Source organism: Zosterops lateralis (assembly GCF_965231275.1).
Source record: "Zosterops lateralis genome assembly, chromosome: 2".
Lineage (NCBI taxonomy): Eukaryota > Metazoa > Chordata > Aves > Passeriformes > Zosteropidae > Zosterops > Zosterops lateralis.
The window spans coordinates 62868091-62895109 of record NC_139763.1 but is presented as its reverse complement, the minus strand read 5'-3'; the positions used below and the strand labels follow the sequence as shown (position 1 = coordinate 62895109).

Genomic DNA, 27019 nt, shown 5'->3' with positions numbered 1-27019 from the left:
TCTTCACACAATGACTTGAGATCCAAAAAGCTGTTCCTTATCATCACCCTCTTTTCTGCTCAATATTTTTACACAAGGTAAATGACTGAAAATTTAAGAGACATAGCAAAAGTCTCTCACTCCTACCCAAGATACTATTTGTCCCACTAAACCATGCTGCATTACTGCTGATGTGCTGGAACACAGATACTTGGTAAATCTGCCGGAACATTTGGCTGTGAAAGATTTCATTTTATCACTACTTTTTATAAATAGAAATAACCATTCTAGTACTAATCATGACAACTTCAGCCTATCTTTTTTTTTTAATGGTATGAAAATTGACATGGTATGTTATGTGGGGCAAGTCTTTCTTTCCTTTTTTAACAAGGTAAATCATATTTCTCTGACCTAACCCCGTGAAGGGTCAAAATATGCTCAAGTGCCTAAATTGTTATATTACATTAGTGTAAGCTGCTTACCATAAAAACTCATTCCTGTCTTTATAAAAAGCTAATTTCAATGACACGGTAAATACTTCATTTTCTTTTTTAAAAATGCTTAGAAGATCCTACTTCTGATACCCCTTTATTTGTTCATAACTGAGAACCAGAAAAAATGCAGACCAAAACTTGTAACTTTAGTCTTTAAAACATATTGCATGTACAGCTTTGTTTTGGTCTAAATCTTACTTATATTAAAGTATTATTCCACCCACCACAAATGAATTATTTTTAGCTTTTGAACAAAGTATTGGTTAACACTATTAAAATTGCATAATACCCTGTAATATGGGTTATCAGGAATAACAGCTACCAAGAATAAAAGCTCAAGTTTAATTAAGTTATTAATTTGCAGATTAAAATAGGAAAGTCTACATCCTCACTCCTAATATGAATACTGATTTAGCAATGACAAGTTGAAGAAATCTGCATTAATGTTTTTGCCTTTATTTACATATATTATATTGTTACTGGTTTCATGAAAGAGCAGTTGTAAAGAAAATATTTCCATAACACCACATAAAAGGTAAGGTGATGATAATTCACTTTTCTGACAATTTTTAGTATCTCTGGCATGAGATGTCACGAGGAAGAGTAAAACTGCAATAGAACCATTACATCTGACACTTTGGGGGCCACACTTCCACACAAAAGAGAAGTAAAAATTCAGCTTTATTTTTCAAACCCACAAAGTATGAGAGTCTAGGTGCAACATGGATGAACTGAGTAAGCAGTGAGGGTGGTATTATTTTGTAATAACAGGTTCATGTGACATTAGCAATGTAAGTCCAGTGAATGGCATCATCCAAGTACTGCATGTCACTAAAAAATGCAGCAGGACCTCAGCCCTGCTTGCCACACATCTACTGCCACTTGCTTATTCAATCAGTATAAGCTAAAAAGTAGAAATGTTTGTCACTGTCACCACTATAGAAGAAATGAGGTAATTTGACAGGTTTTAGTTAACAATGTAAAATGAAGTATTCTTTAGCAATTTTCTAAGGGACAAAGATTGCAGCTTTTTGTCATACAACTCCTGAGGAGCACAGCAGATATTTTCTGGATCTTCATACTTTCAGATACTTACCTAACAACATCTCTTTCTTACATCAAACAAAAATATTGTTTTGTCTCAAGAAGTGATCTAAGAGGTTCTCAGATAAGGTGCTACAGCAAAGCCTAGTGGCAAAAGTGGACACAACTTGATTGTCCTACGATTCTCACACTTTTGACAGTCTCCTAGTGCAGCCAGAGCATTGCTGTTTAATTTCTTATTAAGGGTCAGACTTCAAACCTCCCCTTTTGCATGTGATCCAGCACATTTCTTCTGCAATCAGAAGCATCATGTGGCTGTTAACAGAAATCAATTTCAGTGTGTGCCCCACTGTACTGTAATTCTCACCTGGCAGGTAATGGCTTTCACAGTCATCTACATACCAGTCATTATAAAGAGACACTGATGTTCCAGAATTCTGTATTTGGAATTCTCTGGTCAAGATGCCAACTCTTGATACTCAGTGTAACACATTTAGACACCAGTTGCATCGTTCTACATTTGTAGGATATTTCCCAGGAACATTCTGGGAAAGTAATTTTGATCCAAGAACTGAATTCCGAAAACCACAGAAGTAAGAGACCATGCACATCAGCACAACACAGCAACTACTTAGCTATTTTCTTATTTTCATTTTACATGATTAAACAGGAAATTATTCCAAACCTGTAGAGTTCAAGAAACAGGACATACTCTATTCCTTAAATAATTGAAAACAAACCAAATTATGACAATTTTGAACCCCTTTTAAACTCATGCAGCAGAATTTCAAGTCAATTCCCAGGAACTAGACATGGTCATAAGTACCACAGAAAAGCCCAATACCTACAGGTGTAAGGACACAAAAGTAGAACCCATCACTTTCCCATATAAGGTGCTTGTTTTAAAAAAAGAAGTCGTTCACTGCACTCCTTTTCCTGCTTTCTCCAGAGATAGTCAGGCGCTGCAGAACTCATCCATCTGAAGCAGCATGAGCACGCCATCTGTAGTTCTTTAAAAACTTTGACAGCTGACTGTCATACTTGCTATTACACAACTTTACATTCCTAATCCATGTCCCTGCAACACACAGCAAAGTTCTAGCATCTACCAGCTAATCACACAACACGATGTGTTTTCACAAAATACAGCAAATATACATTCGCAAATTACTGATGGCTAATCAAACGGATTATCCTCAGAGTACCTAAAACTTACTGTAAGTTTATAATTCATTTAATGTTTAAGTGAATGAGATTTTCCCTTCAAGAGAAGTTAATGCTTATTTAGATACATAAAGATGGTTAGTTTACAAATCAGACTGGTAAGGTGTGGCTTTGTGCCCAAGCCTCCATGCAATTCTTCAGCAAACAAACTTCAATGAAATTTTTAAAAATCCTAAAAAATGCAACAGTAATTTTGATGAAAATATTAAAAAGGAAGGGTAATAAATATATATATGGAAATGCCTATTCACAAAATACCAAAAAGATATTTCTGCAGAGAGCTTACTTATAGAAATACAAAATCAAAGAGAAGGAAAGATTTCCGAAAGATCTCATACCAGCAATGAAAACAGATCTTAGCCTTTTCTTTCCCAAAAGGCTACAGCCAGCAAAATCTGACTTGTACTCTATTCACCAATAATTTATGATGCATCAGAAGAATTTTGGGGCAGCTTAACAAATACTCCATGACTAGAAGTCCACAATGAGATTTTCATCTTCTCTGAAGTGAAATTTTACTTTTAATATGAAATCATTCTAACATAATAAATTACATAACTACAAGAACTAAATGAAACATCACAACTTAAGAGGCCCAGCCAAGATTCATTGAAACTGTAAGGAAGTCTCCCCCTCAAAATTCCTACAAATAGCAAAAATGATCTGTCACTTTTTCTGTTCTCCAAATCAAGTGCTAAAATATAGATAAAACAAAGAATTGAAACTAGAATTCTTTCCCAATGTGAAATCTTGCATTACCATCTGCTCCCCAAGGGAATGGTGGTGGAAATCACACAAAATATCTTTTCATTTCAGCATTCTTGAAACAGACTAAAAAGATCTCAGCCTTCATTATACTGTCATATGTAGGCACCAGTGAAAATACATAATGCAATTTTCCTGTGTTCAGGAAATGAAACATGACCTTAAATAACACTTTAAATGACCTTATATAACACTTTACCTTCTTTTGAGGGTCATGTATTTGAAATTTAACTTTTCCTTAATAGGTTCTTCAGAACCACAAGGGAGTCTTTGAAATAATCCCAATGCAACTCCAGTACTCATTACATTAGTTATGAAGATGAGAATAAATTACATGATGAGTGATACCATTCTTAAATGAAAATCACAAAACACCAAGCACTGCAATTTCCCTGTTTTCAACTACTGAAACACTTGTAACTACATTATAGAATCTTACACATACATGCTTTCCATACCTAACATACAAGGCTTTTCTTCAAATCACTGCAGATATGTTTCAATAGAAGAAATGAGTCTGTTATTAGTCACCAATGCACCGAGTACTTTACATAGTAAAAAAAAAAAGGAAATATTGCAAAAAAAAGAAAAAATTAAAAAGAATGAAGTTCATATTCTAAAAGCATGAGGTAAAAATGCAGTTATGCTGTGCAACAAAAAGAATTAGCAAGCTTTTGGCTACTTACATAATATATTAGTCATAATTCCTTATTTATTTTCCATGGCAAAGAAAGAGGTATTAGAGATAATAATAAATTACTCATTTGAGACAACACTTGCAACTTTTAAGTGCTATGTAATAAGCCATTTAAATTCATTAAAGTAGCATTGAACCACATTATTTAGCTCAATTTTTAAATTATGTGCCTTTATTGCTTGAAACCTGTAGTTGAAAAAGTTATCCTTCAGTTTTCATGTAAATAATGTCTTTTCATTTTTGAATATCTAGAAATGACAGACTTAATTAAATTACCTCTGGTATCCCCAGTTTTCTACATGCATCCAAAAAGTTTTCCACGTTTCTCCTGCATTTGGCCATGCTAAGTTTAGGCTGTAGAACAGAAAAAAAAAAAAATGTCTATGGCAAAAAGAGTCATGAGGAACAGACTTAACTGAAATTAACAGGCTCACTCCTTCAAAATTTTAAGTACTCACAAATTTATAGTAGCTATACACAATATTAATGTCTCTGAAGAATCAATGTGCTATTACTTTAGAATCTCAAACACTTCTATAATTCCTTCCTCACTCAGGACTATTCACCAAAGACTTACAAAAGTATCATGTTACTAAAAACAAAAACCAAATCTTAAACTCCTCACTATTTTAATTGTTCAATATCAGATGTGAAACAACAGTAATTCCAGAATATCCACTTAACCAAGAATTCATTGTAGTAGCAAGGAATTCAAAGAACTGATTTTCCAGGCTAAAGTAATTTGAAGGCTGTTTCAAGGCAGAGAACATCAATATAAAGTTGAAACAAAATGAAGAAAAAAATTAAAATATGTGTGTTTTGTTAAAGAAAACATAAGATATTTATTTTTTTAAATCAGCATGAGAAGTTTTTACTCCAGAAATTCAAGTTTGCTTATTTTGGCAATGTCATATTTTTACCAAAGATAGAAATTATTTTAAGTCAAGGAACAGCAAAAGAAATTCCACCAGAATATCTGAGAAAATACATTTTTCTTAAACCTGTCTTTTTGGAAGTTCTTACAGATTGCCTCCAAAATCCACAAGGTATTCTCAGAATCAAGTATCAGGGTGTACATGGCAAATTTTTACCAAAATGTACATTAAAAGGAAAAAGGCAAATAGTCTGAAAACACACAAAACCTCTTCAGAATCAGACTCTTACCAGAAATCTGCAACAATGATCTATTCAAGAAATAGACATAAACAAACAGAGAAGACACAATAGTGTTTTCTTAAGCTTCAAAAAATGCACACAGAGTTTGTCCTGAAATCTTCAGGTCCTTAGATTTAGGCAAGCCAATATTAAATCACTACAGTGCAAGTTTCTGTTCTGTCTGCAGTTAAAAAGGAATCACCTCTACACTGCACTTGGACAAATACGCTAATAAGTGTATTAAGCACTTTAGTAACGTGACATCTGCTAAGCCACACACTGCTGAAGCCAACCTCACATTTTTTCAATCAACAAAGGAAGGGCTAGTTTTCTTTTTTAAGGGTGTACTAGAATAAAAACTTGTAATCAGAGCATTTCATACTGTTCTGAACAGAAATGCCATTATGAAATACCTGATCTTGTTGCAAGGTCAGGGACAAGGCAGGAAAATTTGGTTCATATATAGATGTGCTTGTATACATATACACGTATACCTAGATGATATATATAAATGTATCATATATAAAAGTGAATGAACATTTGAATTTGCAACCATATAAATGTTGTCCTGAACAGCAAAGATCATTCATTGAAAACAGTAACATGGTTTATGTCCCCAAATACCATTTGGGAATGAAATAGTTTAATTTTAATCAATTAAACATTTCAGTGCAGCAATAAACATGCAACTTACTACTGCTGGTGAGGGTACATGAATACTCCCGACAGAGCGAGGGCGAACGTGATTCACCAAATGGCACAGAACGACACCATCCATCAGAGCCGAGCCCAGGTCTTCGGGCAAACAAATCTTTAGTCTTGTCTCTATGTTCTGCAAAGGAAGAATGCAGGCACTCTTTGATACAGAAATGGATTGAATGGGACAGAAAGGGAATAAATACCCTCATCTCCTGTGCAGTAGGCACATAGCCAGTTTTGGAGTTTTTATTATATAAAAACACAATTCCTTTATATAACTAATTCTTTAGAAACTAAACCATAACCTCCTTTATGCTGTTCACTGAACTACTTAAAGTTCCTTAAAAGAACTCAACACTGCAATGCTGCTGCCACAATATGCATCCATTTTTATTAGAGAGGTATAAAAACACATCTTCGTGCAATTACTCATATGACTGAACTTCATATGGCTCCTTCCTTTCACCATCCCCCAAGTCTTCCACTTATTCATCTTAAATTTTCTTTATTGGCAGCACATTGAAACAAATACATTGTGTTAATGACTGAACAAGCAGGAAAAAAAAGGCAATTTTTCCCTAGTAGCCTAAAAATTACTCAGGAAGCATTAAAGTGAGCAGAAAAATAAGGAAGGGAAGGCAAAACATTCAGATGTAAAAGAGAAATTCTGGACACTTGTTAAGAAAAACAGAAGTCTCAATGAACAGAATTTGATATTGCAAAATAAAATACTTCTGAAAATATTTAAGAATTAAAAAAAAAAAAACCCAATACATTGTTAAATATGATGAGTTTCCTGAATTATGCTCCAATCTTGAAAATATTCCAACTCCACACAGAGATAATTACTCCCATTATCTTTAAATAGATATTTCTCAGTTGAACCTCTTAATGTCATTACTCTCTATTAATATGTTACCTCAACCTATATTGGTTGAATATGAATAGATAATTATTTTTAGCACAAAAGAAGTAGGTTGGAAGAGATTTCTGAAGGTCATAGTCTAACAAATTTGAAGTGACACCAGAGCCCTGGTTAGTTAAGTTTTGGATATCTGCAAGGACAGCCCTCAAAGTCTCCAAGCAACTTTATTCAGTGTTTCACTGTTCTTATGGCAAAGAATTTTCTCCTTATAACTACCTGAAATGTCTTTCTCTGGGATTTGTGCAACTGTTTCTCATGAGTTCACTGTTAATATTTGAAAAGCCTGGCTTTACACCTTCTCTTTTACTACCCTTCAGGCAGCTGAGGACAGTCTTATGATATTCTCAGCACTTTAAAGCAAGAAATCCAATCTAAAGAAATCCATCTATTCACTTCTTTCTCATACATGCTTTATTTGGGTGGCCTCACCGTGAAATAGCCTCTACTGAAGCACTCTGGGGTTTCATTATGTTTTCCCCTTTTTTTTTTTTTTTACTAGACACACTACTCAAGTACTTGCACATAGGTCTGACAAGGGCAAACAGGACTGTATCATGTTCACTAATATCATGTTTCGTTTTCATCTTGGTTTAATTCACAAATCAGAAAACATGTTTGGTATATAAGGGCATAAAAGAATACACTATGAGACTGTTTTTCCAAAACTTGTTAAAAAAAGATTTATATAAATTAATAAATTAAATTATTTGTTAGAACACTAATTTGTCTATTGGGAGACTATTCAGCAGAGAACAGGATACACTTTTTATAGGAGCACAATGCATCAACTCAGCTGGAGTTTGTGGCTCTATGGAATCTCACTAAATGCTAACTTACCATTCAACAATTCAAAAGCAAAATTCACTAATATATATTTATTAAATAAAGTACAAACTTACTGGCTTATATGTTCTGGGCTATTTTCTTGTGTAGTACATAATCAAATGCTCTGATGCTTACTGAAGTCATTAAAGGACCCAGTATATCTAAAAAAGTTTTATTAATTTGAAATTCTCACTGTGTTTTCAAACATGATCAGTCTTCTAAGCTCACTGACTTGTAATGAAACTTCTCACAAGAAACAAAATAATTTGCATTCCAGGACATGATATTTTGGGATGAGAGCAAAGAATATAGTGCGTGGAGCTGAAGATCAGTAACACATTAAACCAGCACTACTGGCAATACATAATACTGCATAGAGACATCCTTATTACTTCTCCACAATTATGCCTGACACAATGAATAACCTTGTGCTACTTTTCACTGTGAGGATTAACTGAAATAATGCACAAGGCAAAAATCTTGCAGAAATTATCTATGATTACCTTTAGGAACTTGGGGACTTGTGACAAACTTGTGGTAACTCTTCAAAGAAATGTTAAAAAGATGTTTTGTTGCTGCTAAACAGACTAGGCTCAAAATAACTACAACTATTGCAGTTTATTACTGCTACTTCCCCATTACCACATTTTCTTCCCCATTACCAGTAAGTGTCTCATCTAATTCCTGCATCTTGTCCTTTTGGCATCATTCAAGTTTTAGAATTGATAATACACTACATTTGATCAACTATGTTAAATCTTCAACAAGACCTGTTCTGTTAAAGAAAAAAAATCAGCAGGGTAAATTCAGGTTAATTCATACTTAGAACAGGTGAGGGCCTGAGGTAAGACAATGCAAATCTAGAAGTCTACATAGTTCTACATTAAAAATCTCACCTAAAACATTTTTTGATAAAGAGAAAAAAACTGTTGCTTTAAAATTAAATAATAGAAGATACGTTATTTTTAAAAAAATGGTGGTTTTTTTTCAATTAACCATTTCATGAAGCTAGTGAGATAAGAACAAATAATCTTATAATTCAGCAGTGAAAATCACATATGACTTTCAGGATTTGCAGTGATACCCTCTGTTCTGTTAATGGGATATAACTGGAAACCTTGATAGGTTCAGACTTGCGACACTCCTTGCAGCAAAGGTTGCCATCTCTTTTTTTTAAAGCCCAACCAGGTGTCACACAAACATTGCTACTGAGGTATTGCATAATACAAATCCTATGCATCAATTTTTCCATCAGGCTCTAGCTTTTACATTCAAGACAATGTATCAGGAAATCACCTTCTGTATTCAGATTCTCCACTGATGAAACATTGATTCAATTTCTAAGAAAGCTGTTTCAAACATCAGTTATCTACTTTCAGCTTTAACTAATAAATTTCACTATGCCTTTTACATGCAAAACTGAAGATTTCTCCAGCTGTTTGGAAATAGTTCCTAGACTTCTCTCTCTCTCAAGTGCTCACTTCATCCTTTCTGATTAAATTAAATAAATCATTAATTCCACCAGTGAAAGGGATGCTGATTAACAGGATATTATTCAGGTAACTCCCATTATTATTTCTCATTTTTACAAAATCTTTCCCAAAGTACAGACATCTGATTGTGATAAAGAATTTCAGCAATAGTCTCATCAATGTGATTTGCAGAAGTAACATTGCCTCATTTAACCTCTTATATTTTCCTCCTTAGGCAACTTTCCCAAAGAAAAACTAAAAAAGACATTCCATCAGCATAAATTAATTCTACCAACACTCACATACCTCACGTAGCTGTTCCACAAGCTCTCTCTCTTCTCTCATCTGCTCCATTTTCCTTCGAATCGTGAACTGTGGATCTATTGATTCCAAATTTCTTTGTGGTCTTAAGAACACTGATTTTTAAAAAGAGAGATTTTAGTTTAAGAACAAACATTGATTTATTTATTTCTAAATTAAGCTAAATCCTTAGGCACTGCCTCCAGCAAAAACGGATTTTTTTTTTTTTTTTTGTCCTCAGGAGGACACAAAAATCTGATCTTGGATTACAATTATGAATGGCTGCTTTTTGGATATTCCTCTGGACAGTGGCCTGAGGCATCAGTGGCACAGATAATTTAACATCCAAATCCTAATCTCAACGGTCAAGTTTTGTCAGATGATTAAGCACCAGCAGTGAGTGTCCCTTAGAGAGTCTGATCTGTACAACACTTTGTATTTAACATGACAGGAAACATCCCTTACTTTTAAGTAGAACTCTCTCCTAACAAGATGCTCAATTGCGTAAAAAGCTGTGACAAGCCTCCTACACAGAACAAAATGCTTACTAGATAAGGTTATGCTAAAAAAAAATCCCCAACAAACCCACAAAACAAAGATGAATGTAGGAAGACTCAGCCATCAGTAAGTGCCTGCACTAAAAAGTCCTATTGCAAATGTAGCACTGCACAAACTCTTGGCAGTTCTCCTTCCCACGAGTCCTGTCAACTCTATCACTTTGCCCACAATACAGTTTCTTGAAATCATTACATGACATTTCCGCAAACATACACCTCTACCCTTCCATTTCTGTGATCAGTGACTGCTTTGAACAGTTTGGAAGAAGATGTACAGTCAAAATGTAACTGCCTCTGTTTGTGACTTTGTTTGCCATCTCACACAAGTGTAGTCATGAGGAATCATGCTCAACTGTGTGTAGGCTCACCTGTATGCAGGCTGTTTAAGTAATGAGATGACTGATGTAAGTTACTTCTCTAGCCAAATGGACAGACAGACAGCACCTATGGCACTCCAGCAAAAAGGCATTCTTTCCCTTAGTTACTACAAAAACCCTAAGGCAACAAACTCCTTGAATATCTTTAGGCTATTTATCTGAGGCATCGAGACAGAATAAATCAGGGCCAGTTACCAAACCTGCTTCCTTCCACTACTTGACTCATACAGTTCTAATTTAACTTTTCTCAGGGAACTGAAATTCACTACATTGCTGCTAAGACAGCCATATTAATGCTATTTGTTAAACAGAACTATTTTTAAATAGAACACCTACTATTACAGTTCAATATAAGTAAACTCTATTCTTCATAATGTCAGAAATCCCAGGGGCAGAGTGGGAGAGCATCCTGTAGAAAATGTGCAGGACTGAGAACTACAGAGAGTGACTGCAGCTCAGTTCCCTTCTCCAGGTGGACAACACATCTTCATCAGTGTCACCACTCAGAAGGATCTACACAGAAGTGCACACATCATAAATAAAAACATCCTTCATGCTGACCTGCCACACAATGCATAGGAGTAGCAGAGCCATGCCTTCAGATGCAAAAGACCCAGAGTTTTATTGATATTTAATCTTTCGCTCTGTAGATAGCAAACTGAATTGAATTCCACATCCAAAGTAGAGTGTATGAACAGATCCATGCTTCCTAATATTTTGTAGAATGGTGACATATGACTATAACTGTACATGCCCAAAAGGACAGAGGCTGTTAACACTGATATATGGTGAAAAACATCTAAAAATGTTATTTATAAATTGTATCATTTAAGATGGCTGCAAAAAGAAAAAAATCAAATCTCAAAATTTTCAAGAGCACAAACCCTTATCAAGGACTTCTATTAACTCCAGAACTGTACTGTATTAAAATTTCTGCATTAGCAACTCTGTAATAATTTACTGGAGACTGTTTCTAAATTTTTAAGAGGTGAAATAAAAATGTCCTATCATATTAATTAGAAACAGTAGCTGCCATTACTAAGATTTTCTAGTTTATTGTACAAGTCTAGTAATTGAGCTTTGCTGCCTCGCATGGAAGAAATACCTAGATAAAAATCCTTCTTGAAGAGTAAAACCATGGTTTAAATGGTACTTTAAAGCCACTGCAGCTTTATTAGCAGTAGTAACATTTCAAATAATTATCTACAAAAACAGCAGTACAGAATTATGTGCAATTTTCATAAAATCAGAGTATTATTATGGTTTACATTCAGTTTGGCCACAGCTACCCTTTTTTTTAGGACTTTGTGAAGTCAAAATTCCAAGATTTACTTCCTTCCAATTTCAGATTACAAACATCCCTTACTGAAAGGTATCGGCATTACTTTGTCAATTCCACCACAAGAAAAAGGCAGGCTAATCTCAGGCAGTGAGAAACTATAATCAGAAGCTTTTCAATAAAATAAGTTTAATTAACTAAAAAACCTTCACATTCTAAAGCATTAACTACAGTAATTTTAGTTATGTAGTGATTTTTTAAAAAAGTGTTCCCCTAGAGGAAGTTTTGGCAGTTCTAAGTGTTGCTTGCTTCTCAGCATTACACAAAATCTCCAGCAAGGGGAGCCCATATCTCACACACACCTGAATGTCTACTTTTCACTCTATGAGTTCTGTTTTTTGAATCCATATTCAAGCCAAGTTATTAAGTAGAACTTGTTCCAATCATTTTTTAAAAAAGTATTTTGCACAAGTGTCAACAAGTTAGATGAGTAATAGTTAACAACATAGTATGTACTCAGCATACCACTGTCAAGGACAAGCTTCCTGGTGAAAATTTTCATTTCAGCACTGAATTTCAATGCACATTTGTGCACTATTAATTGTATATCAAGGAATTCTCAGTGTACTTAGTGTGACAACATCACCCTTCAGGCAAACCACAAAATAATTTAACCTGACTCTAAAAATAACAAACAAAAAGAAGGTTGGACTATGACAGGCAGAGATGAAGTCAGGCCAAAAATTTATAGTTGCATTTCTATTTGATTAACTTATTCTGTCTAAGTTTAAGTAAGAAAAATGCAATAGCCCCAGTTAAAAAAAATATGCTATTGTAAAAACAGTTTCTGCTGTACCACTCCAAGATAATAAACGCTAACATTTGCATTTGGCTTAGGATTTGAGTGACAGGAGGCTTCTATCTGTTCCAAATGCACAAGCTAGTCTGTGCCACTCCTTTCATTTAGAAGATTAAAACACTAACAAATATAGGTTAATATAGATCAAATTCTGCACTGATAGAAGGAGGTTTCTCTGTTACAATTTTCTAGGTTTCTCTGTTATAATATTAATCCCTGAAATGTTAACTTAGCTTCACACCATCATGAACTGAGTTCAGTTTTTTCAACTTATCACTATCAGAATTTTTATATTCCACACTCACTTCCCTTATGGAGCTGATTCCTTATGTATGTTATGTTTTATGTTTTTATAATCAAGAACACTGAGGCAAATACCCTCAACTAAAGAACTGAACTAAGAATGAAATGCCTCCTGTGAAGAGGCTTCAGTCCTGAATTCTTGGATGGTACAAGTGTGATTTCCAGAGTGGCATCTGAATAGTCAGACAGGAAAGTTTCCTTAACAATAAGCTAAATGTTTGCATTTATCATTCAATATTTGTGGTCTTGGTTTCAATCTGATGCTTTTGACAGTTTCAGTACCTTTTAATAGCTAAACACCTTTCCACTTTGGGGCAACTGGCAAAACATGGCCCACTTTGCATATTAGTGCTGTATCTCAGTGTATTATGACAATAAAACCCTAGAGAAAAACAAAACAAAAGCAGCAATAATGGAAGTCCACTAATGTACCTGACTGTGAAGAGCTTATTAACAGTTTCTATTAGGCAGAAATCACTATTTTTGCTTAGCTGATTGTTGCAGCTTTGTTTCTTTATGGATTCTTCTATTATGCTAGTTATGCACCTGCACCAATAAATGCAGACGGAAGCAGGATATTTTAATAATCAGTAATTTTCAAAAAATAATAAATTAAAAAATGCAGAAGAGAAAGCAGCAAAAATTAACTGCTGTTTGAGTACAACCTTTACAAACTCTTGAAAATAAAACAAGTAAATAAATCTACACTGAAAATAATTCTTGGAATTAATATAATGGGAAAAGTTGTTTTGTCAGAGTAGAAAAGAGTGAAACTTCACTCATTGACTTTTGACACTACATATTCCAGAGCAAAGTGAAGTGAGGAACTGAGTCTTATAAACATCCCCTGGAGAGTATTGCCTTTTGTCCTTAGCCACGTGGGGCATTCACCACATACTCATGTTTCTGAAAACACAAAATTAAGTAAATTATATATGGAACACCTACCATTGTCACTGTCTCCTTCAGATGGGATACTGTAGCTAAAGCTGTCCCATGTTTGTGCCTGTGTAAGTGTGTTGAAGGAGATAGGAGGAAAACTGAGGGATGGGTCTGCTGGAGGGGAGTGATAACCAGTCCAACCATGGTAGTAACAAGGACCGGAGTGGGGATAAAAGTGGGCAGCAGCATTTCATATATGGCATTAGGATTGTATGGTAATGGCAAAGATGCAATTCAAAGGTGATTCATACAAAATGCATAAATTTTGAGAAAAGAATGAAAGATGGTGCAGAATAAAAAGAATGAAAAGTTAAATGTTAGTACTTGCAAATCATACATTATATGTGCAGTTAAGGCTGTTAAGCTTAGCAAAATCATTGCAACGATAGCACTTCACACAACTTGTTACAACTAAGTTTTAAGAAAAAGTACCCATAGATTTTATATTGTAGCCTGATAAAAACCTTAACTATGAATCAAAAGGTAAATATACCTGCTGTGAAGTTTCAAGAAGGAAACTTTCACAGAATAAGAATTTTTATATATTTGTGTAACTACGTAATAAGAACACTTCTCACAAACACAAAGAAAATTTACACATCCATATGAAAATATTATTACAATTTCCCAGCTGATTTTGGAAGTAGCAAGTACATTATCACTTGGATTCTCATTTTGTTGAAGGATGTTCAGTAAGTACAAGTACCACAGATGTTTTACCTTCATTTTAATTCACTTAAAAATAAATGAAGTGCCTTTTTTTTTTTCTTATCAACTCCCCCAGGAATAAATTCAACTCTACAATGGGTCCACCATGCTATGTAAGTACTAGTCTTCCACAACTTTTACAGGCTTCCCAGGTCAAGAACAGGTATAGAATACCTCCAAAGGCTGATCCTGAGTTTGTTCAACAAGCTTTAGCAAACTTTCACCACAGGCAGTCTCCTAACAAACACAACATCATTAATTATTCCACTGGGATTCCTGAAGTACCCAAAATTGTACATTTCCACAGAAGCTGCAACAATCTGCAGACTATTTACCAGATGACTGTAAAAGCATGCCATGCCTACAGTTCATGACCACCCATGAACTCTTTATGGAGCTAAATTAGGGCAGCAATACAGTCTCTGTTCTCCCTATCCATTCTGCCTTCTCTCCATTAACTAATCCCAACACCACCTCTTACTGATCCTTGGATCCTTCTGCAGAATTTTTTATTCCTTCTCCACCACATCTACTCTCTGCTTCTGTCTCTTGTCTTGATTGTGGCAAGGATTTCTGCCCAAGCTTTCCTCAAACCTCCATTCTACAGTGTTTCAGAACTGGATACTGACATCTTTAAAATATCTCCTTCCTGAATCTCTTCAGCCTATCATCCATCCTTTCAAAGCTTCACACTGGTTTCCTATTTTCTGACAGAAATTTAAATATCTTTTCTGCCTTTTACAGTGATGTTGCTCCTTAATGAGCTCCTCCACAATGTTCCTTACCATTTCTGCAAAAATAAAAAATTAATTCACTTATTTCTTGGTTTTTCTACATGTATCTCCACATTTATCTACTGAATCCTACACACAAGTAACATTCATGTTCCTCAGACCAACCTGGAGATTATAAACTACATCTGCTCTAAATGCTACACCATAAACACCAAACAATTTAAGATTGCTGTGTAGATGTAAAAGCAACTAAAACCACTTAAAGAAGACCACTTAGAAGAAGTCTGAAGTAAAGTTTCAGTAAGCACAGAAAGTCCCTCTTTTTTACCACTCCAAACTAATATTCAGAAGGAACATAATCATGTAGGATTTCTCCTTTCCACAATTTTGTAATATGTATTAATATGATGACTCAGATAGTGTTGCATAAAACTTCACCTTAAACTTTTCTGGGTTCCACAGCTCTCTCTCTTTCAACCTTCCCAAGTCTGGGTCACTGCTTCTGGCTACTGGGACACCAGATCAGCTGAACTCAAGAGTCAGCACAATTTAAACTCTGAGCAGAGTCAACAGTAGGTAACAGAACACAGATTTACGGCAAAAGATAAAGAGTCTGACTCTGGTAGCACTGGGATTCTCAACTGCTTTCCAAAGTACACAGGGAATGCAGTCAGAGAAGAGAACAAATGGAAGGAATAAATATCCAGAGACAGAAAACCAATAATGAGCACTCAAATGAGAGAAAAATACTGTCAAGTTTCAATGATCATTGTATGTTCCAATTAACTTGAAATACAAGCATGTCTACCACAGATCCTAACACTGTGCTTCAAGCTCCCTACAAGTCACTCAAACTGAAGGCCCTACATGCACAAGTAATGTGCTACATGAACAGTGGTAAGGAACAACTTCTCACTTTGGAATTCAAAGTGCTTTGTGACTATGAGTTTTGTCAGTGCTTGCTTCAGCCTCTGACAGTAGAAATTTTTTTGTTTGTGTTGCTATCACTTTGTTCAGCAGAAATTAAGACACATAGTGACCTAGAAATTGCACAGCACAAAAGGAAAAACAACTCCTGCTTGCAAAATGTATTAGAAGCTGTTCAGACTTGAAGGTCTGGCATATTAAAGATTCCAAAAGACCTTGGCAACTCTCAATTTCAACATTTAGCACCACTTTGAACATTTTAATCAATTCATGGGTGAAGGAGGGAGAATTTAAATTTATTTGGTATTCTGTGTGATTCCTTTTTAGAGAGCTCATGCACCTCCCAAGAGGAAAACTACAGCTCTACGAAAAATGTTTCTTTTCAATGGTATTTAAGGTTTTCAAAATTAATGTGAATTTGAAAAGTCTATAATCTCTGAAAATACTTAAAATACAGAAGGAAATAATGTGAAAAATTAAAAAATCCTCTGTCTTTTTACATTCAAAGTAAACTTCTGACCCTCAGAAAAAATCTTTCAAGAAATGTAAACATTCATTACTTTTCAAAACATTTTCTTTAGGTACTTTGGGTTCTTTCTGTCAGCCATCAGGTATGAGTTTTCCCAATGTTTTGCCTAGCTTAAAAATGAAGGTATAAAAGGACCTTCAGTCCTGAACACATATCAGTATGTACTAAAACAGAAGTTTAAGCCACTGTGGTTTATCCACTGGAAGTACTGACATTTGTGTGTGCACTTCACAAAACTGGAATCTTTACCAGAAGTCTAGAACAGTTTACTTTCACCTTTCCAAGAGACATAAATCATTATGAAATTATGAGGGGGATGGAAAAATCAAAAAGAAGGCAACATTCATTTTAAATACATGAAAATAAACACAGTGAAAATAAGCTCTCAAATTTCAGAAAAAAATACGGTTGCATATATTTTCATTGAAAATTTGCCACAATTTTTTCCACAAAGCATGATGGACACATTTTAGTTCAAACACTTCAATGTTCTTTTAGTGCTGCGCTTGGATTTAAAAGATTTATAGGACGAACTAATTCAAATGGAAGCTCTAACACAGTTAAATAGTCTTAATGACTTTTAACTATTTAACTGTGTTAGAGCTTACATTTCCAGTAAGTTTTAACATTTCCCCTAAGGCCATTAAGAACTGAAACAAAAAAACAACTTAAAATACTCTACAAACTAGGCTGAAAAACTTTCCTGGGTCACAGAAATGCTGGACCTCTGCACTAGCTCAGGTCTATGACAATAAGGCAGCATATAATCAACAAGTACAAATTCCAGCCAGAATGGTTGGAATGGTAGAGTGGTTCAAATGCACAAAACTTGTACTAAGTTTTAAAGGAAATACAATGAAGAAACTACAGACCTGCCAAAAAAAACAGCTTTAAAAGGAAAAAACATTCAGGCTTCACAAACATGCCAGTATTTTCAGTCATGTACTACTTCTATCTGTAAATATTTCTTATGTATTAGCAAAACACCAGAAGATGAAGCAATATGCAGCTTTACTATGCCTTTGCAAGGTTTCATTTTGCTACATGGTGCTACATAGCTAATATGCTGTATTTTTATCTGAAACTGGATGTAAAATTTTACTATTGCAAAGTTCCCCTATCTTACCACAGTATAAATTTAAGAGAAAATAAATTCACATTATCAAGTTTAATGCAACCAACACGTGACCAAAAGACACTATTGGCATGCTCAAAGGTTTTAGAATGTATGAACTTCAATTAGTACAGGGCAGAAAATCAGCAGGTTCTAACCAACTGACTTTGGTATTCAATGAGGCTATACACAGCTGCAATATAATCAGGGGATGAACTGTAGGACTTGTGCACATCTGATCTTGAATCGTGGGACTTGGAGGTTTTGCTGCAAAGGACTGCAAGCATTGCAGTCCAGTCTTTCTAGAAATTCTCTCAAAAAAAGAGTCACAAGGCTATTTTGCCTGGACCTATTCTAGTCATTAAGTATAAGAAACTTTGGCACGGTATGCCAAGATTCAGAAGTGCCTCTTAAACTAACACTTGAACAAGTAGTCAGGCTTGTATATTCTTCCACAAAGCAGCTTCCAGTCCCCAGCAGCAGATTTTACTGCGGGCTCAGAACACAGCCCACATCCTGTGAAAGCAGCAACATGCCCTGGGCCCCTTTGCTTTCACACATCTTTCTCCTGACAGTGATATTGCAATATTGCAAAAGGACTATGCAATATTACTCAATGTTTCATTTTCAACAAATCCTGAAAGGGCCCATTTGCTCATCATTTAACTCATATTTTAAATTTGTGTGGAAATATTAAGATTTCTAAATCATCAGGAACAAGACAGACAGTGCTTAACATTCCAGCAACCAAAGAAACTAACTGTGTATCACAACTGCATGAGAAACTTAAAGTATCTTCCTTCATAAAAACAGCTAACACTTAAAAAAAACCCCAAAACAACAAAAACCAACTAAATCTATGGGTACAATTTCATAAACATTTTCACAACGTTTCATCAGCAGTTTCACAAACTGCTGCCATTATTACCAAGTATTTTGCTGTAAGGCTATTGTTATTGTTATAGTATTTTGTAGGGGTTTACCATCATTTGATTAAAAGCATTTGTGGTGAATGAGAGAAACCAGAACTATGCATACTAGGTCTTAGTATGCTGAAACATACTGAAAACCTACAGCTACCCATTAGAGGTGACATGGCATGATTCAATATTGACTACTTCTGCACAGAGAAGACAAAAAACTGAATTAAATTGTGTAGCTAATCCAGTTTTTAAAGGAAGCTGTTATCCAGGCCCTCAAATACATCTCTAAATTTGGGAGCCTTTTTGTCATTACTTGCTTTTAGGTTTAGTTAGCTTGTTTTTAAATAAGCTGCTGCTTCTTAAAAGACTGGTGGTTATGCAGATACAGTGCACTGCAAATTCATTGAACTCAGCTGCTGGCTGAAGTAAAGCTGTAATCTTTCCATAATGCTTGATATTTACTCAAGTGTAACTACTGAGAGACTCAATGAAGTGAAAATTTTTCAGAGCAACGCGTTTTCCAAAATAGCCTAATTATTCACATATTATTCAACAAAATCTAAACTGTATCCACATAACAATCAAGCAAAAAATCTGACTAATTAGTATGTTAGCACAGATGATAAATATGTATATGCATATAAAATATGTGTAGTTTTATCCAAACACATATTTTTTTAATATACATATAACTTTATACAACACCCACTAGTAATGGACGAAAATTGATCCATATATAATGTGCCAAATAAATACTTCTTACAAATTCAATATTGATTCAAAACTAGAGAACCTTAAAATATTCTAAGCTTCTTCTAACTGTTGTACAGAAAATGTGAGATTTCTTACTTCTTAAGGGGGAAAAATAGAGCTATCTAATAATAACAGAGATGTCAAAACCCCCAAACCAGTACACACAAACTGGTTTCCCACATTACCTGATCGTGGCTTCAGGCCAAAAGGGATTGTGGCATTTGTAGTAGGAGACAAACTTGTTGGACTTTTATCCTTACTCTGTGTAATTCAAGAACATATCTCAAAGTTAGAATAAAACCTAGAATATATCTCAGAATATCTGACCAGGCAAAATGCAAAAGTTAACAAGAACATAACATGCTATAACTATTACACCATAATCTGATCACGATATGGTCACAAACCCATGGTAACCTCCCTTTTTTATTGCACTCTATTTCTCTGCTAGAAAAGATGAGTTTCAGACAAAAGACAGCAAGATATTCTCCCTAATTATAAATATGCTCAATTATTTCTCAGTTTTCTCCCATGTCATCACTTGGTTCCATCAAAGATACATTTTTTGTGGCAGAGTACATTTAAAAAAACAAAGCAAAGGCATTCTTTTTCCTTAGACAGATTTGTTTCTTACACAGAATTAATTACGATTCTGCATGGTATTTTCCATGCAATACTGAATTTCTGCATTAAAAACAGAAAAGAGGAAATTAATCTTATGCCTCAGAGCAGGATCGCCCCTGACCCTGAACTAGGCTAAGATTTGCAGCAGGAAGAATGGAGCAGCAACACACAGGAGAGGGGGAGGTATAATCATCATACCACTAATGGCAACACAGAAAGAGTCCTATGACCGAACTCCGTAACAGGAATCCCATTTAAATAGTGATTCCACTGAGAGCTGGGAACTACAGAAGTCTCATCACCAAGACTGGTGGACAGTGGCTGTGTGCACATGAATTTTGCAAGATGCTTATGCCCAATGTAATATAGAGAGAGAAGCCCTATTTTTTTTCAAAAAAACATTATGAAGGTAAATAATCCCCATAAGGAGCTCCATACAGTTTTTACTTTTTTAATGTTCCAATGAGATTTGCACTAGAAAGCTACAAGATCAATAAAATCAGATTCCTCTCTAAAAATTAATCAAGGACATGACACAACTGTGCAAAAAGAAATTGCACTGAAATCAATAGAAAATCTTGTTGAACAAGGAAGAACTTAAAAAAAAAAAATTTAAAAAGTGTGTCTGAATGGAGAAAATGTAAAAGTTTAAATGTTTTATACTAAACTCTGAAACAAGCTGATAAGAAAGTGTATTTTTATGCCCTAGTAAATCTCTGAAATGACAAGATTAAACCACACACCAAGCAAACCACATATTCATTTCTGATGAAAACCTCAGTCATATGTTCTGTGGAATTCAGTTATGCTTCATTTAGTCTATGAAACATTGATATAAAACATATAAGGGACAAACAAATGACATCTTACCTCATTGTGAGAGCTTTGTCCACTTCTGTTCCAAACAATTAGATCATTCTGCACATTTGGAAAGTAAACAAAAAAAAAAGAAAAGACAAAAAAATATTTCAGAACATAAATTAGTGATACACTCCAATGGGACATTTTAGTAATTATACACATTAATACTTTTTTTCACTGAAACAATTAATTTGCATGAATCATAAATACTTCTATTTCTAGTGAAGAACATTTTTTAAAAAGCATGTGGAAACTATCCACACTGATTTGTCATTAAGTTTTTTCCTTCAATACAAAGGGATTGTAACTGCATTTTTAAGATTTTACTGTTTGCTAAAATGCAGCATATTTTTAAATTAAACTATCACAAAGGTTTTCTTTGGAAATATAGATTTTCAATACAGATTTGAAGAGAGACGTATTCTGTAAACAATTAAATTCATAACTGCAGCATAACAGACCTTTTGTTACCACTTCCGGTACAGTTACATTGGAAACATACACCACATTGATAAATATGAAATAAAATCATTAATTCAGCAGCAATCACAACTCAACAGAAAGACAACTGGCGTAAGTAAAAGTAAATTATAATTCAATCCTAAACAATTTCCCTAGGGCAATTTCTTTTTTTTAATTGACAAAAAATGAAAACAAAGGAGAACACTTGGAACACTAGGTCCCAACAGCCACAGAGCTTTCCAAAAGTTAGCAAGATGGGAAGGAAGATTACACACCCATTTTGCTTCATGACCTTCCTTGGCCCCTTTTCAAGATTAAAAAAAAATTCTTCAGCCTTAGACATCTTTCATACTATTAGCTTAACCACCGCATTACCTAGAATAAACAGAGAGAAATCTTGCTCATCTGATTCCAGTTCTACCTGGGGACTTGTGTGCTTGAACACTTCTCTATTTTTCTAGTCAGAATTCTGAATTTGTACTGAATTGAATTCATTTAGCAACACAAGTGCTTACTTAAGTACTACACAGAACACAGCATGACTAAAACCTTGCTCTTGCAGGACATGTTTCCATTTCACAGTGTGCGTCGAGGATTTTCACCTGCATAGGACAGTCCAGATCAGACCCCTGCAAGAATTTAGGAAGATTTTGCTTCTTTTGGAGAGGTGAACTAGTGGTATATCTTTGCTAAACACTTCATGAAAGTACAGGGACCAGTTTGACACTGAATTAGCCTTATCTGTTTATCTCAACAATGAAGAGTTGCTGCAAATAAAGTGTGGTAAATCCAATGTACAATAATATAACAAAGGAAATTAACCAACTCCATTTTTTTATGTTTTAAAGAAAAAGCAAAGAAAAAATTAGGATTAACAAAGTCACAAGCTTATCACAGGAGTATTTCATATTGTGATGACGATTATACATAAAAATATTTGAAAAGCATTAAGATAAAACAAAAAAAATATTTCTGGATAGAACAGACAATATAAAGGTACTGCAAATATAGACAGCATCTTTTGTCATTTTGTTCTCACAATTTGCTTGCAAATTGCAGTCACAAAATCCTTGTACAGCTAGTTCTGAGTATAACATATGCCCCAAATATTTTTATTTTTTTTTTTGTAGTTCTGCATTTCTGGATCATTGAAGTGTACAAATCTTAAAATATTTTTGAAACTTTAAAAACTATCATCTCAACCTATATACAGTCTGCTTGCAATATTAAATACAATAAAAAAACCTGCTGTTAAAATTAAAAAACTTATGTAACTACAAGAATATTTGGAGTATAGGGAGAAAAGGAGTCAGGTACTTTATTTTCTTCAAGATCTAACTTTGAGATTACATTTTTTCCAGGGGAATGCAACCCCTGCAACTACTATAATTTTATTGGATATATTTATTATATAAGTTCTTTCCAAAGGGATAGGTGTTAATCAACTTTCCATTTACAGTCAAACCTTGAGATTCATCTAAGGCAAAAAAAAGCCCAATCCCCACACTGGGCCTAAAGCCATTATCTCCACACACCAACTGACAAAATGCAATGATCCATTCCAAATGTTTCCACATTTATTGCATCTAGACACCTCCATACCTGGCTCAATGACCATTTTTCACCCTGTTCACAAGTTATCGCTTCAGGCTTTGCTTTCTCCATAATCAACTCCCTCCTCCTCTGGAATTCCAGTTCCTCTTCAGCATTTTCTCTCTGTAAGACAAATAACTCTTCTGTCTATACTACTGGAATAGAATTTATTTTGTTTTTGCATAATATTATCTTGAAGTATTTTTTACAAACACTGTGATGAAAAGCAGACAGATAAGTAACTAGATACTATATAAGTGCATTTCCAGCACAAACAGGTGGATAATGTAAATCTAAACCAACTACTTCATAAAAAACATCAATTCACCAGACAGGATACAAAACAAATAATAGGCAACATATATCACACTGTAAAACTCAAAACCCATACTTTAGCTGTACTCTCTGTAACAATAGTGACAGTATTCTGGAAAAACACTGATTTTTATTTTACGAAATAGTTTGGGTTTATCCTTCATGAATAAACTGTTTTTCCACACCACAAGATGGAGATAGGGGGGTCAAATGGTAGATGATGATGCATAGCCCAAGTGGCATACAGGGACAGGGTGGGGAAACTAAAATGAAAAAGTAACAGATAAACACAGAAAAATTATATATATATAGACACCCACAAACAAAAACAAACAAGCAAATCAACCCCACAACAATTCCATAAATATGTTACAGAAGAATTTGTTTTGCCCTTCAGCCTACTTACTTTTTACCTTCCCTACTTGGCATAATTGATGAAATTGTGGACTCATTTTCTGTCTTTCCCCCCCCAGAATATTTTGTAATTATACACTCATTGACGTACCTGACCAAGAGAAGACATGTCCATCTGTATTTGACCACTATACATAAAGACAAAGGCAAATATGTAATTCATTGTGTAGCAACTTGAACATGATGCATCTAACAAATTATTTTTTTTCTAAAGAAGGTATATAAACACACTTTACTGTAGACTCCTGAAATTCTAAAATTGTTGCTGGTTCTGTGGGATACAGATTCACAGCATTGCTCTCTGAAATATCCATGCTTAATCTGCAAGGTTTGAAATAAAAACATTGCATTGGGCTATAGCTTTGGTCATCACTCTGTTCAATATTTAATTGCAAACAAATACATATATTTAATACTTTTATAGTTATAATTTTAACCTCTTCAATGTCATCTCTTAGGAGCTTTTGGAAATGCCACCTTCAGTTCAGACTGAAGCATCATTCATAGTCTCATCTGAAAAGTACCACCCTGAGCAATGGCTTATATCAAAACAAAAGGACCTATTTACTATCAACAACCATGTTGTTATCTAGAAGCCTGCAGATTTCTGCATCTAACCTCTAGAATCCAGTGTTCAAATGGAAGCCACAGCCCTGCCTAAATATTTCCACTTAATTTACAGTGGCTGAAAATAATGCAGTGAAACAGAAAATGAAAGAAAGCTGGAAATATAGGAAAGCAAATATAGAAATACAATGCAAATGCAGAAAATATTAAGAAAGGCAGCATTTTCTTTCTGGGAAGAGAGATTTCAGATTCAATCTAAGTGCAATAGGGTTTGAAGATTTTAAATTCTGCAGAACACTAAACCAACAATAACTGGACAAGCATTTTACAAGTTTAATAATCACACCCACTAGCAAAAACAGCTTGAAAGAATCCCAGTCACTGCACATTAGTTGTACCAGCATCACCAACTGCTTCAGCCCCTACAGTATTTCTTCCTAAAGGGCCTTCGGTTTGAGATAAGGATGATCCTGGATAGAGCTAGCTATTTCAGTTAGGTTACCTTGACTAGGCCAGAGTTATATGGATGCACAAAGGAAACTGGAAAAAGTTACAATGTTTGACATATTCTAGGTTTAAGCTAAAAGCAAATGCCAATTTTGCGCATCTTAAACTAAGGAGCAACAGAAGCATTTGAATTCCCTTCTGGATCTGAATAAATACAAAACCTCTTGAGTATGAAAAAAAAAACTTGCACTGCTTTATATGAAGCAATCATATAACAAAATGCCACAAAACCCAGTAATTATTAAAATAAATTTTAAAAAATTATGAGGAACCTGTGGCCCAGAGGACAAAGTCTAAAGCATCATTTGACAAGTACTGGGCACTCAGATGTATCTTTGCTGCTTAGGTCTGGGTGCTGATAGACAGGAGGCGTATATTGAAAAGCCTGTATGACACTCATTAAATACAAATGCTCATGTTTTAAGGTTAAAAAGAAAGTACTGCCACAAACTCCCTCAACATGCTGCAAAAACAACAGTAGAGAAATATAGACATACATGATATGATTAGCCACTTTTAAAAGTAATTTTTGAAATTTACTGTATTGTTACTAATGAAAGTATATTTGTGTGTAAACAAAAACCAGATTTTCTGTATTTTATTGACCTTCTTAATTTAATAGAAGTACCTAAGCATGTAGAAAGTATTAGGGCAATATCTGGAAACAAAAAAAAACAAAATGACAAAATTTATCAGGCTAACAACTAGAATATTTTTGCTGGTATTGTTTCCAAAACAAACATTTTCCTCTGAACTACAACACTCTTCTGACAAAGTCATAAGCCTCATATGAGATGCAGAAGTAATGGTACTGGGAAGCTAAAGGAACTAAAGAAATTTCCTAATTGTCTATTTCCTAATTTTACAACACTTTATTAAGCAAAAATATTTTTGATTCAAGTATTTAGTGTATGATTCAAGAATTCAAGTATTTTTCGCATGATGTAAAATAAAGCCAGTTGTCTCTCTAGAAATATTAACAGGAATCAATTTCTGTCCTAAAAGTACAAAAGTCTTCTAGATGAAAAAGCAGTTCAAAAAAGGCATTTAAAGTAAAGAACAGTGTAGTCACAAAAGCAAGTAGCTATCAAGGGAGGAAAGAGAATCAAGCATACTTAAGGCTGAAGTGACAAGGAGGTTTCTAATCTTCAGAGAAATGAAGCTGTAAACCACCTACCTCATAGAATTAAGAATTAAAATGAGTTTTGAAATGAACTTAATTTCTAAAGGTGATGACACTAAGAAAAGCAATAGCAAGCATCTGGACAGACAGAACTACAAGCACCACTATTTTAATATTTTTTCAGTAAGGCAAGGACTTATTTTCTTCTAAATACTTATTCTTTTGTTTAGCCACAGTTCCAGAGCCATTCTATGTGATTCTGGCCACTTAAAATGGGCATCTGAATTATAAAAACTTGCCTTCTGTAGTAGGGGAAATCTAAATAACTTTTTTGCCTCTTCTTCTTTCTCCTTTGGATTTCAGAAAACTAAAGAAACTTCACCATTAATTCAGGCACCTCCTTTATGTGCTTCATTGAATTGGCATGAAGATGGGCAAGAAGCCCTTCTCAATCCAACAACATATACCAAGCATGAGTAAGAGGAAGATTTATAGTCCCTAAAAGAAATGTGACAATCCTAGACAAAACTTCAGATAATCACATTAGTGCACATGAGATAAATGGTTAAGGGGTGTCCCTACCTCTGATTTTAGGTTTCTTTTTTACGTTCTTAATTTACTGGGAATTTTGTCTAGATACTAGAGAGTGAATGTGAGTTTCCTTCTAAACTACCTTGCACACACTGGTATGCTAACAAAGCACTTGGTAACTCCAGAGAGCTTCCAGAATTCTAAGCTAATTCACAAAAAAACTTAAAAATAGATTGCATTCTATTATTATTATATCATTATATCAGCTATTGTAAGCATACCTGATGGAATCGTGTAATAAATCTACTGCTTCTCCTAGTTGTTCTAGTACTATATCAATAGTCTGTTCATCTGGTAAATTTATTCTATAACAGAAAACAAAAACATTCAAAAAAAAAGTACAACAGCAATTATCAAGAATAGTCTGAATTTCAATGT

The 27019-nt window shown here is 34.4% G+C and overlaps 1 protein-coding gene across 1 annotated transcript in view; it reads right to left on the bottom strand.

Moving 5' to 3' along the window:
* The window catches only part of LRCH1 (leucine rich repeats and calponin homology domain containing 1), a gene marked incomplete at its 5' end in the record, with an annotated part of 115336 nt that overhangs the window by 15494 nt on the left and 72823 nt on the right, over positions 1-27019 (bottom strand). The window contains 8 exons of the mRNA XM_083854422.1: positions 4480-4557; positions 6053-6190; positions 9586-9695; positions 19770-19845; positions 21079-21126; positions 23134-23247; positions 23945-23981; positions 26863-26946. Coding sequence (XP_083710548.1) covers positions 4480-4557; positions 6053-6190; positions 9586-9695; positions 19770-19845; positions 21079-21126; positions 23134-23247; positions 23945-23981; positions 26863-26946 — 685 coding nt within the window. The remainder of the gene's footprint in view (positions 1-4479; positions 4558-6052; positions 6191-9585; positions 9696-19769; positions 19846-21078; positions 21127-23133; positions 23248-23944; positions 23982-26862; positions 26947-27019) is intronic.